Below are 16,254 nucleotides of genomic sequence, written 5' to 3'. Positions count from 1 at the left end.
CTGCGTGAAGATTAAACTGTTGAGACAACTTTGGCAGGCAATAAAATCCAAGCCACAACAGCATTTTACTGTTGAAAGCGGGGAAGGGAGCAGTAGCGACAATTGAAAAATACTAAATAATTTAATACTATGTGCTTGAAACACCAACATCTGAATAATGTCTCTTCTATCGGGCTCAATAAAAAGATGCTCAAAAGCTGCAATACATCAAACTGAAGAGGGGAAAAAAGTGATAGCTGACATTGTAATTCAAAAGCACAACAAAAATCCATTAGGGCGTTCAAGGAACATTTTTAAAGAGGAAACAAAAACAGCAAATACCAAAGAAAACAATCTAAATTATCCAGTTCTTGTCACATATTGCCATCAAAAGCCAAAGACATGAATAGTTATGACTTGGGAGAAATGGCTTCTTGAGTGTATTTGTAAGATTAATGCAACGAGTAAAACATCCCATGCATGAAAATGAACCACGTTTAAAGCCCGTCCGCACAGCAGCAATCACTTATCCAAAGCAGACGAGTGTTGACGGATCTCCACACCAACAAATCAGCCACAGTCGATGTGATTGGAGGAGTGGACGACAGGAGAATCGGATAATCAAAGGCACGTCAAGGATGCTTTTCGTTCTCTTGCGAAAGCTGTGCGGGCTTTCAGACAACCGGATTTTAATACTTTTTAGAAGAACAGCAACCCCTTATTGCATTCGAGGGTGTTCCTTCATTTGCATCAGAGACAAAACTCTTTTTAAAGGCTTTAAATTTGATATTCGGTATGTTTTACTCTCATTGATGGATGGAAACGTTCACAAAAATTACGTAATGGCCTTTTCCCACTGCATGGTACCTAGTCAGCTTGACACATTCATTATTATTGCTTTTCCATTGGCAAAATTGAGAATTGTTATTCTGTGTCGATATGTTGCTGCACCATTTGTGTGCAAATATTACAGGCTGACAACACAATGACAAGGAAGTGTGGTTGTTTGTAATAGACAACGTGCAATGCTCTTTGTTTGATGTTCTGTTTGACAGATTTGGACTAACTCATATACAGATGAGTTTTTATATTATGAAAATTAGGTCAAACGGGGAGGCAAAGGGATCTGCATGTGTTGGGCCAGACTGAGAAAAGGTAAGATTGAAGTCAGGAGAAAGTAGGTAATGCACAGCGATGGTGAGGTTATTCACAGCGAGGAGGTGGAGGAGGAAAATGAATCTTCAATGGGAGACGACGGGGTGGGGCTGCAGGTTTTAACGCTCAGCTAAAGGTCAGTCAGAGGGGACGCTGTGCGAGCAGTTAAGACAAAGGAGGGCTGATGGAAACCATATGCAATGCTGTTACATGGACACTAAGCACCTGCACGTAGTTTGTTTCATTACTGCGTTTCTTGTGCTACCAGTCATTTTTGAAACGATACGATACCAAAATACTGTGGGAAATTCTTCACGTTACAACTAAGGAGGAATGATGCAGTCAAAGCAAAGTGCTGCACTCATTTCATGCTGTTTATTTTCCTCATTTTGTTTTGTGCTCGCATAAAACCCTCTCGACGACGTACATTCAACACTTATTTACAGCACGGATTTCCTCCTTTTCTGAGATTCGGTTGCTCAACAGTAATTGTGCTTCCACACAAAGGGAAAAAATATCAAGTGTATTAAGTATCAAGTTTGGCAATATACAAGCATACCGTTCAGATAATAGTACGCAAATAGAGGCTATTTTTCTATGAAAATTGTGTGCGTATCTCGTAATGTACATAAACAGTGATGTCGCAAGTTTGTTTTACAATCGTGATGTTAAAACACAAAAACAAACTTGTTAGACTTCTCCACTCAAATATAACCCTTTACAGATGACCAACTACTGATGACTGACATTTTAACACCTCAAACACTACAGCTGCCATGGCTGCTACTCCAGGGAGGTAAAAGCATATCGGTGTTGAAGTATCAGAGTATTTTTACGCATATACGTAAGTACAAACGCGCGTTATAGTATCAGCGCTAATACCGACACTGGTATTGGTGCAAACACAATTATTTGCCGAAATACTGTGGTCAGTCATTTCAGCTGCCATGCTGAACTGAAGCAAGAGTATCTATATCTATAATCCTGGCAAAATAATACAAGCATATTTTTCCTGATTGGAGGTATTTGATCTTGAGTAGTGCAATCCATTCCGCCAAATTGGAAAATTAAACCCGAACATGTCTTAGACAGGTGGTGTCATTCTATCCCATACAAATATTTGAGAGGTATTATACGACAGGTCAACATTATATCATGGACCCAATTCCCAGTCCTTAAGGTTACATTCCCCAGACACCCAGAATTCTTGCTTTTCAATCTTAGGTAGGATGTTAAACCCATCCGGGATTTCCAGGAGGATTCCAGGACACATTTCTCCTGATACATTCCGATCGGTTCATTTAAATGTTAAAGAGCTGCATATTCGCTCACAAGGATGTCCCAAGATGAACTCAGACTCCGATGCGACCCTCAAACATGAGCTCTAAGAGCACAGAGATGAGAAACCGGCAACGACTTCCAACAAAAGGTCTGCAGATCCGATTGAACCGCCGGACGCTGCGGTATGCATTTAAAGTACGGATCGACGGAACTCAAACAATCCAACCACGAGCTGTATATCAAGACTGTTACAGTTTATTATCGTCAATATATTACTCCTGCTGATTTGAGTGGGATATTTGCATAGGCTTCTGCTTTGCAAATATCTCATTGATATTCAAGGGGAAAGGAATTCTGCAGTCCCACCTTGAAATAAATGCTTGTAATAACGAAGGGGGATTTGCTGCAGTTTGCCAAGGTGACTCCAGATCATCTAGTTTAACGCTTTGTGATATTTGCAACCCAGCCTGCTAGAGCTACTTTTGGAACTTCTTGTAGCGAGGAAGAATTTCTTGCTGTTATATTTTGGTGAGGAGCTGTATAAAGGTGAAACCTTCATAAAAATGATCAGTATGCAGAAAGATAAAAATCAAGAACCGATGCAGACTGTATGAAAGAAATGGTGTAATTTCCCGGAGCATGAAAATGGAAAAAACATGGCGGCGTGAAAACAGGACAAATTCTACCACCAACTGTTGTTACAGATGGCGTTGTCTCCACATCAAGCAAGCTACAGCCCAGGGATCCCATTTACAACATTCAGGACACCACACTATAATTCAGCTGTGAGGCTGTTTACGTGCCATGATAGGTGCTGCTGTTTTGAGAAACAACAGGGTTCAAATGGCCTTAGCAATGTTTTAATCACATTAGAAATTGTAACTTAGAATTATAAAATGCATTTTGTGTTAATTTATGCAATATTTCGTTTCAGTGCGAGGATGATAAAATGGACCTTGTCCACCCCACCCAATATTGTATTGTCATTCTGTATTAGCACAGCAGAGGTGTAACAAAACCAACTTGAATTGGGAATTCAGTTTTGATTTAATTGAACCATCCGTGCTGCCTAAGAGTTAAACTGAGAGCAAAAACGTGTCTTTTTTTGACGCAAATCAAGTCTATCATCTGTTTCTCTCGATGTCTGCTTCTTGGTCGGCTCACCGGGAGATTAAGTGCTTTACGTGACATATTGTGAGATGTGAAGAGAGCCAAGGACAGAAGGCGAGAGGAAAAATAGAAACTGGGACCTGAAAAAAAAGTCCATAATCAGTGATAAATAAAACAGTATAGAGGTCAAAAATAGACTCTGGCTTGAGGCAGCATAATGGTTGTTTTATACAGGAAAAGCCAGACTTTAATAAATCACCTTTTCCCACTACCACATATAGTACTTCCAAAAGCAGTTTACCATTACGCCACAATGTGTTTATTTAGCTAAACCCTCAAATGTGACACCATCTTTTAACTCCTTGAAGACGACAATAAGTTTCGATGTGCAAACTTTTCATCAGAAAATGAGTCAAGGTGCTAACCAGTGACAGCGCTGCCGTTGCGAGGTGGAAGGGAGATAAATAGGGCTTTTCACTTGTAGTCTGAATAAACAAACGAGACCTGAAAATATCACAAGCTTGCTGTGAACCCTCATTATGGGCTGACTTGATGCTAAGAGAACAGCGGCACACCTTTTATCTCTTAGAATAACTGCTCAAGTCAGAACTGAACCCACTTTCATTTTTCCCCTCGCATTGGAAGGCTAAATATTCACTCACATCCACAGAAAATGCTCTCAACTCGGTCGCCACAAAACTGCATTTGCCTCCCAAAAAAGAAAAAAAAAGAAAAAAATGAAGAGGATATAGTATTTCTGCTCACCAAACAGTTTTTTTTTTGGTTAACTTCATTGAAGCATGTTTCCCCTGAAAAATCTCAATAATTTATTACCAATTGTTATTGAGATTTAATTTGTGGTTATGAGCACGATCCTGAACATAAGAAGGCAGACTAGCGGTGACAGCAAAGGTGTGATGATAACCGTAATAGCAAAAAACAGGAATAATATGCAACATAGGAAAGGGTCTGTCTGCTCAGCAACACAATCACATATCAATTGACATACACAAATGATTTGAAATGATTCTAATGTAAGTTGCAAGTGTCACTCACACATAGTGGCTAATGACGAGAATGAAAATAACCGCAGAGACTTGACATTTGTTATTGGCTTATACTCATTCGACCCTGTGAAATACAAATAATATTGACGCAGTTTAGCCAATGGCGGTTGTTTGAATATTTTCATCATAGATATGTGTAAACTGCATGTGTGCACCAAAGTGCCCCTTGGAGGCCAAGGTAAAAACAACAGATGTCAGCCATACTTCAAGATCAAATGTATGTAAATGTGATGGATTTGAATGAAAATTATGTCATAATCAATAAAACTACATAATAAAAGTACATTTATGTCAACTACGCAATGTGAATAATATGATGAAGAATCAGTACTTGGTAGTCAAATTTAATGCTCAGCATTGTCATATTTGTATAGACCCTGATGCTTTTTGTTTTTTCACCCTCTTAATAGTAAAACTGACTACAGAAACTGTGCAGAAGTGCAGTAAGGTCATAGCATGACTTACTGGGGTTGGGGGGGAAGAGGGTGCAGCTCTTGCAGTGGATGATCTCTTTGACGACGGGCACGTCGTGCGACAGGGGTGCGGGCACCATGCCCAGGCCGGGCATCAAGGGGTTGATAGGGGTGATCCCGGCCATCATCCCGAGGCTGGGGTCAAAGTCTGCAAGGAAGGAAGACGCCAGGATCAGCTCTTGCAGCAATTTCTCACACAGTGACACTTCATCATATATTGATCATATTTTTCTTCACAGTTTAAAAAATTCATTGTGAATTGATTGTGTGGTTATTCCAATCCATGACTTAATAATGCGGTAAACCATATACATTATTAAAATGTTAGCTTGGTAAGTCCCTTGCGTGACACTTTTGACTTTTGTTGCAGTTAGGAGTATTATTTTCTTTTCTACAACTACAATAATAAACATACAAACTAGTTATTTCAAGTCACCTCTGACTGTCAGAATAAATGGAGCAGTATTATTTATTTTAACACAACTCAATTAGATTGTGCATGTATACTTACTGCTATGCACAGTGAGTACATAAATATTTGGCTAACAACTACCACAATTGCTGTTTTGATACCTCTTCAAATAAGCTTGTTCAGTGCGATAGTCGTTACTTCCAACAATCATCTAGATCAGTGGTCCCCAACCTTTTTTGCACCACGGACCGGTTACGTGTCAGAAATATTTTCGCGGACCGGCCTTTATATAAATAAATATAATTATATATTTATTATTTAAGTATTTATATATATAAATATGATGAAATAAAATGATACGACTGGCATAAAAACAAATATAAACCACATAAAAATAAAACGTTGAATTAGTGGGAGCACCGAGCTCTTTTCTCAGAAATGAGCCGTTCCCATCTAGGCGTAATCGGAGACAATGACACCCGAAGTGGTTAAGGTTTGTCTTTAAATGCAGGATGCTTGGTCTCCATGTGCCGAAGCAGGTTTGAAGGCTTCATTGCCTCGTTAGCTAGCCTTTCGCCACATATGCGGAGTGCACTTGGCGCGTCAGAGTCACCTGTGGCGATAAATCCATATTTTAAGTAGGACTCCAGAAATGTTCTTTTAAATGCAGCTTTCCTTTTCTTAGAAGTCGTAGCCTCTTCTTCTTCAGTGTCCTTATTGGACGTTTTTCCCTTTCCGAAGAAGCTTTCCAAACTTCTCTGTTTCTTGCTCATTTTTGCTTGCCTCGCGGGCTTGACTGTGGTGACATGTCACGTGACCGAGACGAGCGCCCTGTGTCAAGAGTCCTTATTTTTCAGATGCACCGACAGATGTAATTGGGAGAGATTCGCCAAAATTTTTGTATTTTTCAAAATAAATTCTTACTCATTTTTGCTAGCTTTGCGGGCTCGACTGGGGAAACATGTCACGTGACCGGGACGAGCGTCTTAACCTGAATGAATTGATCGTCAATGAAAAAAAAAAAAAAAAAAATAAATAATTTTTTTTAATTCTTTTTTTTCCTGTGCGGCTCCGCGGCCCGGTACCAAGTGACCCACGGACCGGTACCGGTCCGCGGCCCGGTGGTTGGGGACCACTGATCTAGATTGTTATTTCATTTTACCTTATATAGTATAATTAGGTTTCTTGTGACCATAAGAGGACTGTGAACGCCATGAAAGAAAACAAATAATGTGTAAAAAATTTTTTTTCCATCATCATTCCAAGTTTGATATTTGGTACTCAAATAGAATTTTTTTTCATTTTTTATTTTATTTATTTTGTTGGAGAAAATAACATCACATGCATGTCAAATGTATTTGAAATTAAATATATATGTAAGTCAATAAATGTATTCTTCATACATTGTTTATTATTTTAATACAGATTAATTGTGAAATAATTTGAAACATTTGTGGAAAAAACGGATTTCTATTCAAACGTCTTATTCATTAGATTTCAGGCATGCTGTATTTTTCATAGAATGGGTTTAGCAATATTGTGACAGATATATTCTAGGACTTCAACGATAACATTTTTACTATTTGAACCATACAATGGCAAATATATCGCTGCCGTTTCCAAGCAGACTCCTTTGGATGAGCAGTAAATCCCATGCAGGCCAAGTTACATAATATATAGCACTAAATGGACATAGAGCCTATAATTCTTTAAAAATGAAGGGAGAGGGAGAATAGAGGCATTAGCACATTAAAGGTGCAGACTTGGAATAGATCCCTGGAGCCAGAGAGGATGTAATAAATACGCAAGTTTTAAAACAAGCTGCAATAATGAGTGGAGAGAAATAGTCATTTGCAAATTGTATCAGGCAGCGGTGCTTTGCCAATAAATCCCTTTGAATTGAATTGAAAGAGACCCAACTAACATGGAGGGAATGCTGCAAACTATATTTATATACATATGTATTATCGAACAGGAAGCAAAAGTGCAATGAGGCAATGCGTCGCACCACCTTGAGGAAGTTGCGCTGCGTCCGTGCATAACATTTGCTGGTGTCAATCAATAAGAGCGCTGTGCTGTGCGATGCGGCGGCTAATAAAGTTGATTTCCTCCCAGTGAGGTTCCTCATTTACATTTGTGTGGTAAAGCTCCGGGTTATGTTTCATCACCAGCATACTATTACGATTGTTATTATTCCCTCACTTCTTATTACGAGATGCCAAATTTATTTTCAAGAGATGTTTATACAGCCTTCCAACACACATAGCAGGTTATAATTTACTGAATGTTAAGTATTAATCACGCTGAATTATTCAGTTTTTGCATTAATATGATATGTAAATTAATGCATTGCTATTCCCTCTGAAATTATGAACGCTGAAAAACGAAATGTTTCTAAATTTTACAAGTGAGTACATCGAAACACATCATAGTATTACCCAAATGTCATCACAAAGCACAATATTTGCACTCGCAAAATATGAGATGAATAATTGATAGAGAAATAAACAATTTTGTTGGATAATGGACGGATAGATAACATTGACTGGAATTCAGTTTGAAGAATACATTTCAAATGTAATATAGTCCCATCTAAAAGTATTACAACAGCAAGGTCAATTTCATTGCTTTTTTTTTTTTGCAGATTGAAGACTTTCAGTTTTCCAAACAAAAGATGAATATCATACAAAAGTTCAGAATTGCAGTTTTCATTTCATGGTATTTACATCACGATGTGTTAAACAAGTCGGGATAGGGCACCTGTTGTCTGAAGCCACCAACTTTCCCAGTAAGCAAATGTTTTAGAACAGACATTAAATTTGCAGTCTTTTTCAGTTTTTCATCATCATCATCATCATCATCATCATCAGCATAACAAACCAAGTTTATCCGTTTAGGCGATTAATCAAGTAAATAATCAGTAGAATAATGGATTTTAAAATCCGACAGCTGCAGCCATTGTACACATTGTAAACATATTTGTACACACACAAAAAACTGCAAACATCAAATGTAATGTCAAGACTACACAATACTAAACAGAAGTGAAACACAGCGGTTGCTGACGGGCTTCCTTCAATATGATGCTGTCAATGATGGATTTTTGCAACCTATTGCATTGCAAAAGAGAAGCTTATCTTTACGTTGGAGAAAAGATCACAGGTACATTCAGAGAGGTTTCCTATGGAGCCACACAAATCAAAAGTAAAAGAAAGCTTACGACAGGGTCCGCCCACGATGCAACATATGTGTCTGATCCTTTTTACATGTCTTATCTTTGCATTTCAGACTCCTCATTCTTTTGTTCCCCTGATAACATCTTCCTCACGCACAACTGACTGCGTTTTATCAAGATCTCGACGATGCGCATCGTTTGACCACTCGTTCTACTGACTGTTTGTTTGCTCAACATAATTACAATTGGAGCAGCTCATCAATCACATGTAAAATGTGAAAAGATTCACACAAGGCTCCCGGCCAGAAATGTTCCACGTGCCTCCCACTCATTTTTCCTCGTCTATTCCTGACGTAAGCGCTCCTCTGAACAGGTGGCGGTCGGGAAGACATGGGCGCTTTCTGTATAATATTCTTTAATGAGGCGAGATGCCCTTGCCACCTAGACCACCAGCAGGGATTGTAATATGCTTCTCTCAATCTCTGACACCATCGTTGGATTTCTATACGAACACGCTAGCCTTCATTTTTTCTCCTCCTGCTTGCAACCAGCAGCAGAAATGCTCGAAGAAAGTTATTTCATCTTGCTGATCTTCTCTAAAAGGAAACTACTTGACCCTTTTCCAACCTTCTTGATCTCGTAGCTTTTACTTCCAAGCTAAGGAATGAAATACAATATTTCCATCAAGTGCTAAAGCTTAGTTGAGTTTCACATTGTTCGCTCTGGGACACTTTAAATCTTGATCTAGCTTAAAGTATGACTCCAAAGCAGGTGGTCATAGAATCACATAATACTGTATTGTACAATGCATATAGAACCCTTTGGGACTTCTCAATTAGCATCTCAAAGATTAACCAGGCGTGCGTCTTTCTTTATCTTATTGCATTTTATGTAGTGTGTTGAACTATGTCAGAGCAATTTGTGAACACATTTTTTAGATGTGCTATATAAATAAATATTACCATGACACTCATCTTTAGGTTTCTTTCTTTCAGTTTATCAAGATGACCACAGCCCAATTGATACTCTTTCCAATTGTATTTTCGAAATAAAGTCCTGGACGGCAGACCATCTATTACAGCTCATCAAGAACAAAACTGATAGTCATTGGTCCTGGAACTCGAGACAGCGAGAGAGAGAGTAAAACATCTCAAAATTACAAAAACTTTGTTTTACACAATCATACAAAGTTAAAAAGTGACTCAGAGCTAAATTTTAATCCATAGTTAATAACAGTGACAGCTTTATTTCACAATCACAAAAAACATTGCAAGAGTCCTCCTGTTTTGCTCTCTTGAGAAAACCCAGGGGTGCTAATGCACGCTTTTATCTCCAGCAGTATTGATTACAGCAACACTTCTCTTTTCTGGTCTTTCTAAAAAAAACTATGAATAGCTTACAATTACTGCAGGATCCAGCAGCCCGTTTGCTGACGAAGAGAGGGAGAGCACATTATAATGTTTTTAGAGGCCCTGCATTAGCACCGTGTGTTTCACGATCAATTTTAAGGGTCTTTCATTAATTTATAAAACCATTCATGGTCTTGGTCTCTCTTAGCGAGCAAATATTCTCTGAACTTATTGACCACCACAGAGCCACAGGTGCTTTTGATACCGGCCTGTTAGTAATATACCGACTCAGAGCTAAGACCCACGGGGAGGCGTTGTTCCAACTACGCGGCATTCGTCTCGAAGAAGTCTACCAGAGAGTGTTTATTAAAGATTAAAGATTAAAGTCCCAATGATCGTCACACACACACCTGGGTGTGGTGAAATTTGTCCTCTGCATTTAACCCATCCCCATGTGATTTTAATCCATCCCCTGGGGGAGAGGGGAGCAGTGAGCAGCAGCGGTGCCGCGCTCGGGAATCAGTTGGTGATCTAACCCCCCAATTCCAACCCTTAATGCTGAGTGCCAAGCAGGGAGGCAATGGGTCCCATTTTTATAGTCTTTGGTATGACCCGGCCGGGGTTTGAACCCACAACCTTCCAGTCTCAGGGCGGACACTCTACCACTAGGCCACTGAGCTTTATATTTTTTAAAAGAGTAATTTGCATCTTATAGCATGTTTCAGAAATATGTAGACTATTTGGTACATTAGCAAACATAGAAAAACAATATGACAGCAAACGAAACCAAAATGTAGTACATTACCTATTTCTGAAAAGACGAGTAGTCACTTCCCTGCTGTTTTGCGCTTTGTCAAATTGCATAAGAGCGGAAACAATCTGATATTAGTCATGTTATCAGCCTTTGTAAAACCACAATGTAACTTGAAAAATGTAACCGGCCGGCCCTTGCCTAGTGCTGCGTAGAGAAATAATTGATGACGGATGGAAAAGTTGGGGTACCCCGTAAACTCAGTCGTCAGTCATTAAAAGGGGACTCTTTGAAAACAAACCATAAGTGAAAGACAAGCAGAAACAAATTAGCAAGTAGCCAGAATCATAAACATGTTTCTGTGCCTTGTCCACTATGTGTAGGTCAGGAGTCTTCAACTATTAAGTAAGTTTACTTACTAAATTTTAGTTCATAATGGCTGACCTGGCATTATGTTTTTTTTTTAAATTTTTACATCTATCCATGTTTTTGTACCCTAAAGAATAAATTAATATCCGTCCGTCCGTCCGTCCGTCCGTCCGTCCGTCCGTCCGTCCGTCCATCCCATCCATCCATCCATCCATCCATCCATCCATCCATCCATCCATCCATCCATCCATCCCATCCCATCCCATCCCATCCCATCTCAGTGTCATAAATGAGCTTGAGTCAATTGACGCAGACTTTGGGTGAGAGGTATGGTACACCCTGGACTGTTTGTCAGTCAATCACAGGGCTCATTTAAATAACCAATCATTCACAACCACTCACATGCACACCCATGAACAGTTGAGTTTTCAATTAACTCCAGATTAGATCCCAGAACCCCAGAACGGTGGCACCTACAAAGTCCCAGAATGGTTACATTGGACCTTAAGCAAGACATATTTCATGATGATGACAGTTTGTGCCAAGGAAGAAATGAATTCACTTTACGACTTTGTCAAGCACTACCTTTTTTCCAGTTGGTACTCGTAGCAAAGGGGAGCCAAAACCTGTCGTCGTACTTTGGAGTCCTCATCATTTTTTACATTAGGCACCCAAATAAATTGCCTGAAGTACCTAAGTGGATTCAAGTGGATTGCTTGATGGAAATAACCTAAAACACTCTTCATGAAAGGGAAGGGGTGTCATGAATGCCATCCTAGCATCCCTATACCCAACCATCCAATTCTATTTTCCAGCATATAGACGGTGAATATGCAAGTCTTTGCCTCTCCACTCTGTCCGCCTCCACACACTGCCTAAACCTCTTGGCACATTTCCAACGTAGCTTCCAGGCAGTCAGCAGAAAGGGACACTGCAGTCCATCCAAAGATGGGAAATGCGCTTACGGCAGAGCAATGACCTCCCAGATAATGTGTGATGTTAATCCAGGTGAGCGACAAAAGAAACGCACATTGTGCTCCTCATTCATTTTCAGGAACGACAGTCGGCTGATGCGTTATGAGGTTCGACATATATTTCCCTACAGTATGAGTGAGTGTATTTTTTGTGTGTGTGCGGGCACAGTGGGGCGGGGATGAGGACGTGTAGGATGCAGCAGACAAAGGAGTAGTTGTTTATTCAAACAACCGTTATCCCGGAGTCTCCTTATCTCGTCTCCGCAGTGCATTTGAGGAGAAGTATGTGAATCTAAATGAAGCTTGATAAATTTGCAAATGTATTTGGGCAATAATGAAAACACTCCTGCAACGGAGAAAGGGAGCGATTTTGCCTACACATCTCAGAAATCATAATTTCTGAGAAAACAGGCACTTTGTTTTGATTAACATGCAAAACAGCTAGCTAGTTTGGATATTTAAATGTGGACTTCCTGATTGTACTGCATACCCATGGCAGGGACTTGTGGGATCTCACAGGAGTCCATTATGGGTCCCCTTTTCTTCAATCTTTACATGCTGCCCTTTGGCTAGTAATACTAAGTATTAACAACTTTTACATTCTTACTGACAGCAGATGCATATAGAACTTGGAACTCTGTCACTGCTTCCAACAGCACTGTGCCGATGATAAACAACTCTTTTTTCTCAACTCATTAAAAGCCTGAAATCATTACTTTTAGTATTTGATCAGGGTTCTGACGTGAAACCTATATATACTCAGTGACATTGCTTGCCCACAATTGTCACTCTTAACTTTTAAAGATACACATGCTAATCTTAGTTTGCCCTGCTGCTGTGCCTTAGCTCTGGACATTGCTGTATTGTATTCCACAGGGCTTGCTTTGCTCTCAGTTTCCCAGTGAACAAAATGTAAATGTAACAGTAAAAATCTTCCTCAAATATCCGGACTCGCTGTCACTCACCAAATGAAGCACCATCAACAATGACAACGTTGTTGGTTGTTTAAGGTATGCCTTGAAGCTGATTCAGTTGCTGGTAGCAGTCCTTTTCTCAACAAGTAAAGGAATCCTTAAATGACCCTTGGGTACAAAGCCTGCAGACAAGCTACAGTATAGAAGTGGCCACCTGGTTCTACTTGAAGTCTGAATGTGCTTCAGTGAACACAGGGTAAATAATGAGGACTGCTCCTGGAAGAGGATATGTTCTCTATGTCAGATGTCATAGTAGATGTTGGAACCAGAAGTTGCCTCCTGCTGAACCTATTACCAGTTATACATACTAAGATTTGAAGGGTTTGACATTCCTATGGATTTTTCATGTCGCATGCGCTCTATCGGCCAATTGTTTGTCATTGCAATGGAAATTTTATTATTTACTATATTAATGATTAGATTAACTGCAGTATAACTGCATTCTATTTTAGCATTGATTTTCAATTCACCATGTTGACAAAGTTACATATTAGTAACAACCCTGCGTTCCAGCCTTGAGAATGACAAGGCCACAGAGCCAGGTTTGTCATTGCTATGCCAACACATACATTTGAGAATGATTGCTTTGACTCAATGAGCATGTGTGTGCTTCTGGCCACAAATAGTTTTGCATCCATCCTACTGACACCAAGCTTTAATTCCAACATGTAGCTTTAACAGGTCTTTTGTATAGGCTTGGCTGTGAAAAACCAAAATGGCAAAGCCGTTACCAAGAATTAAAACAAAAAATACAAGATATTAAACATAAATTTATCTACAGCAACTTTGACAGATTGCAGTTTCTAAAAGATGGTATTAATGCAGAAACTTGGTCTATTAGGAACCACTCTATTGTTTGTAACTTGTCAACACGCGATAAATCGCCAATTGTATCCAATTTGCATACCTTCTGACAAATAAAAGCAGTTTTCTCAAATGAATGCCTACAAATATGAAAAAAAAATCTACAGATTGCAGCTGCACCGACTATCACCTAAAGGCATTCAATCAATTTGAGTTCTCAACCATCTCATTTTACTGAGCACAATATGACACAAAGACGCCTCACGTCTTCCTTTTTGACCTCGTACCTTGTGTTCTGTACTTTTCACACAAGGCTTCTGCTGCACCCTTTGTTAGTAGATTGCCAGCTTCTATTTAAACCGCATCACCTTTCTTCTTCCATTGTGAACAGTTTTCCTTACTTTGTTTGCTGACACTCGGCTGTACAAGAGTTTTAAAAAGCATCAACTGACACTGCATTTTCAACAAAATTGGGAGCGAAAAAAATCGAAAATCCTACCTCCACTTTGTGATGATTTCGCCGTTTGAATGTAACATTTGAGTGTTTTTGTTCATCGCCATAACTGCTTTAAACATAAAAGCACATCTCCATTCTCTATGCATTGGAGAAGAAGGAGAGCCAACAGGAGTGACAATGTTTCAACGCCATGAGGAAGATTGTATTGATATATTGCTGTGATTGTATCCACCTTCTTCCCGGCGTCTGTCATGAAATAACAAATGTGAGAGGAATTTCCGGTTAAAGACTTCTGGTCAAATGCTCCCATTGTTTACAATGAGTTTTTCCTCATGGAGCGGTGTTTAGGAACGTTTTTCTACAGCCGTTTTTCTAAGTGATCATTACCCCTCATTGCAATGGAAATTGTCTTGTACGCCTTGGAAGCTTGTTGCATTGCTGGCAGTTGTATTGACAAGCAGAAGAAGTTGAATCTGTTACTAGTAGCCAGGGCTGTGGACTCGGACTCGGGGACTCGTACTCGGTCGGACTCGGTCATTTTTGCCGGACTCGGACTCTGTGCTGATTTTGACCGAGTCCACCGAGTCCGACAATAAAAAAAATACGTTCAATTTTATTTTCATCATGCTGCTGAGAATGCGCGTCGGACACTAACAGCAATGCCAATCAGCCAAGTCAGCGTAGAGCGCCTGTTTTCCGGGCTCAAGTTTATCATGTCTGATCAGCGCGGCGCGATGAAGGCTGACTTGGTTGAGGCGATTTTGTTCCTAAGAACAAACTCAAGTCGTTGAATTGAAACTTGAAAGTATCTGTTTATTGTATTCGTTTATATGTTTAATAAAGACAAAGCCATCACAAAACTGTTGTAATTATTTAGATTTTGATCTAAATTAGCCTTGAATAAAGACTAAGCAATCACATGAATTAACAGAAAAAATGGACAGCCGGACTCGGACTCGGTGGTCAAGAGGCCGGACTCGGACTCGGTGCAAAAATCCGACCGAGTCCACAGCCCTGGCAAGAGCATTCTTTTTGACTGGCTTTCCCAGATGAGGAAAAGGTTCTTCACAAGAAAAGATGCTGGTTTTAGATTCCAGCTTCTGTTCTAAAAAGGAACACAGCAAACTAATCTGAGACTCATTGACAAGACTACCTTGAAGTGCTGCTTTTCATTTCATGGACGAACACAACGCTACGCTCGTACTGAATTTTGTGCTATGTGCTTGCAATCAGTATGCAACACAATTGGTTTGTGTTCTTGCATCTATGGAGGATCCTTACGCTATACGAGAGGAGTAACCCTGTTAAAAAAAAATCATCAACAGATTCATCACCCTTAGTATTGGTAATTAATAACAAAACTGTAGAACGACTTCACATTTAGATTGCCGTCATAATCCTGACATGGAACAACAACATTTACTGAGCTGTAATTCATCTATTGCTGCTGCTGCTGGCCTGACTCCAGTCCCCTCCTCTATCCAAACACTTCACTCATGAAAACATGTGCTCCAAACCTCCTCACAGACACAAATGCTGGAAGCCCCATCCGCAGGAATAAAACTGTCATCATTGCCCGCTTTGTAAACGCTGAAGTGGATTGGAGGCTTTGCCCTAGGTGGTGGTCTGTTTATTCAGCTGTCTGACTGGACATTTGCGCTTGGCCTGAGGCACGGTTAAAGAAGAAGAACAAGAATAAAAACAATCCTGTCTCACAGTGGATGAAATTGAAGGCAAATGTGTAATGAAAGTAGTTGGGCACCCTGCAATGAATGAAAAATGCAACTTGGATACAGGAAAGCAGTCAACACACAAGACACACTTTAGAGAGAGCAAATGGAAAAGGACAGTGAATTTTCTCACGGGTGTTTAGAGGTGAAAAGAAAAGATGATGTTTAGTCATGAAGAATCGATAGGTAATCCA

The 16,254-nt window shown here is 39.8% G+C and overlaps 1 protein-coding gene across 8 annotated transcripts in view; it reads right to left on the bottom strand.

Moving 5' to 3' along the window:
- Nucleotides 1-16,254, bottom strand: part of enox2 (ecto-NOX disulfide-thiol exchanger 2) — a 146,305-nt gene that overhangs the window by 28,209 nt on the left and 101,842 nt on the right. For all 8 annotated transcript variants that reach the window (XM_037263002.1, XM_037263004.1, XM_037263008.1 and 5 more), the window contains one exon: nucleotides 5,058-5,213. In XM_037263002.1, coding sequence (XP_037118897.1) covers nucleotides 5,058-5,213 — 156 coding nt within the window. The remainder of the gene's footprint in view (nucleotides 1-5,057; nucleotides 5,214-16,254) is intronic.

This window comes from Syngnathus acus, chromosome 10 (genome assembly GCF_901709675.1).
Source record: "Syngnathus acus chromosome 10, fSynAcu1.2, whole genome shotgun sequence".
NCBI classification, from domain to species: domain Eukaryota; kingdom Metazoa; phylum Chordata; class Actinopteri; order Syngnathiformes; family Syngnathidae; genus Syngnathus; species Syngnathus acus.
Note: the sequence above shows the minus strand (reverse complement) of the source record. Positions and strands in the feature narration are given on the sequence as shown.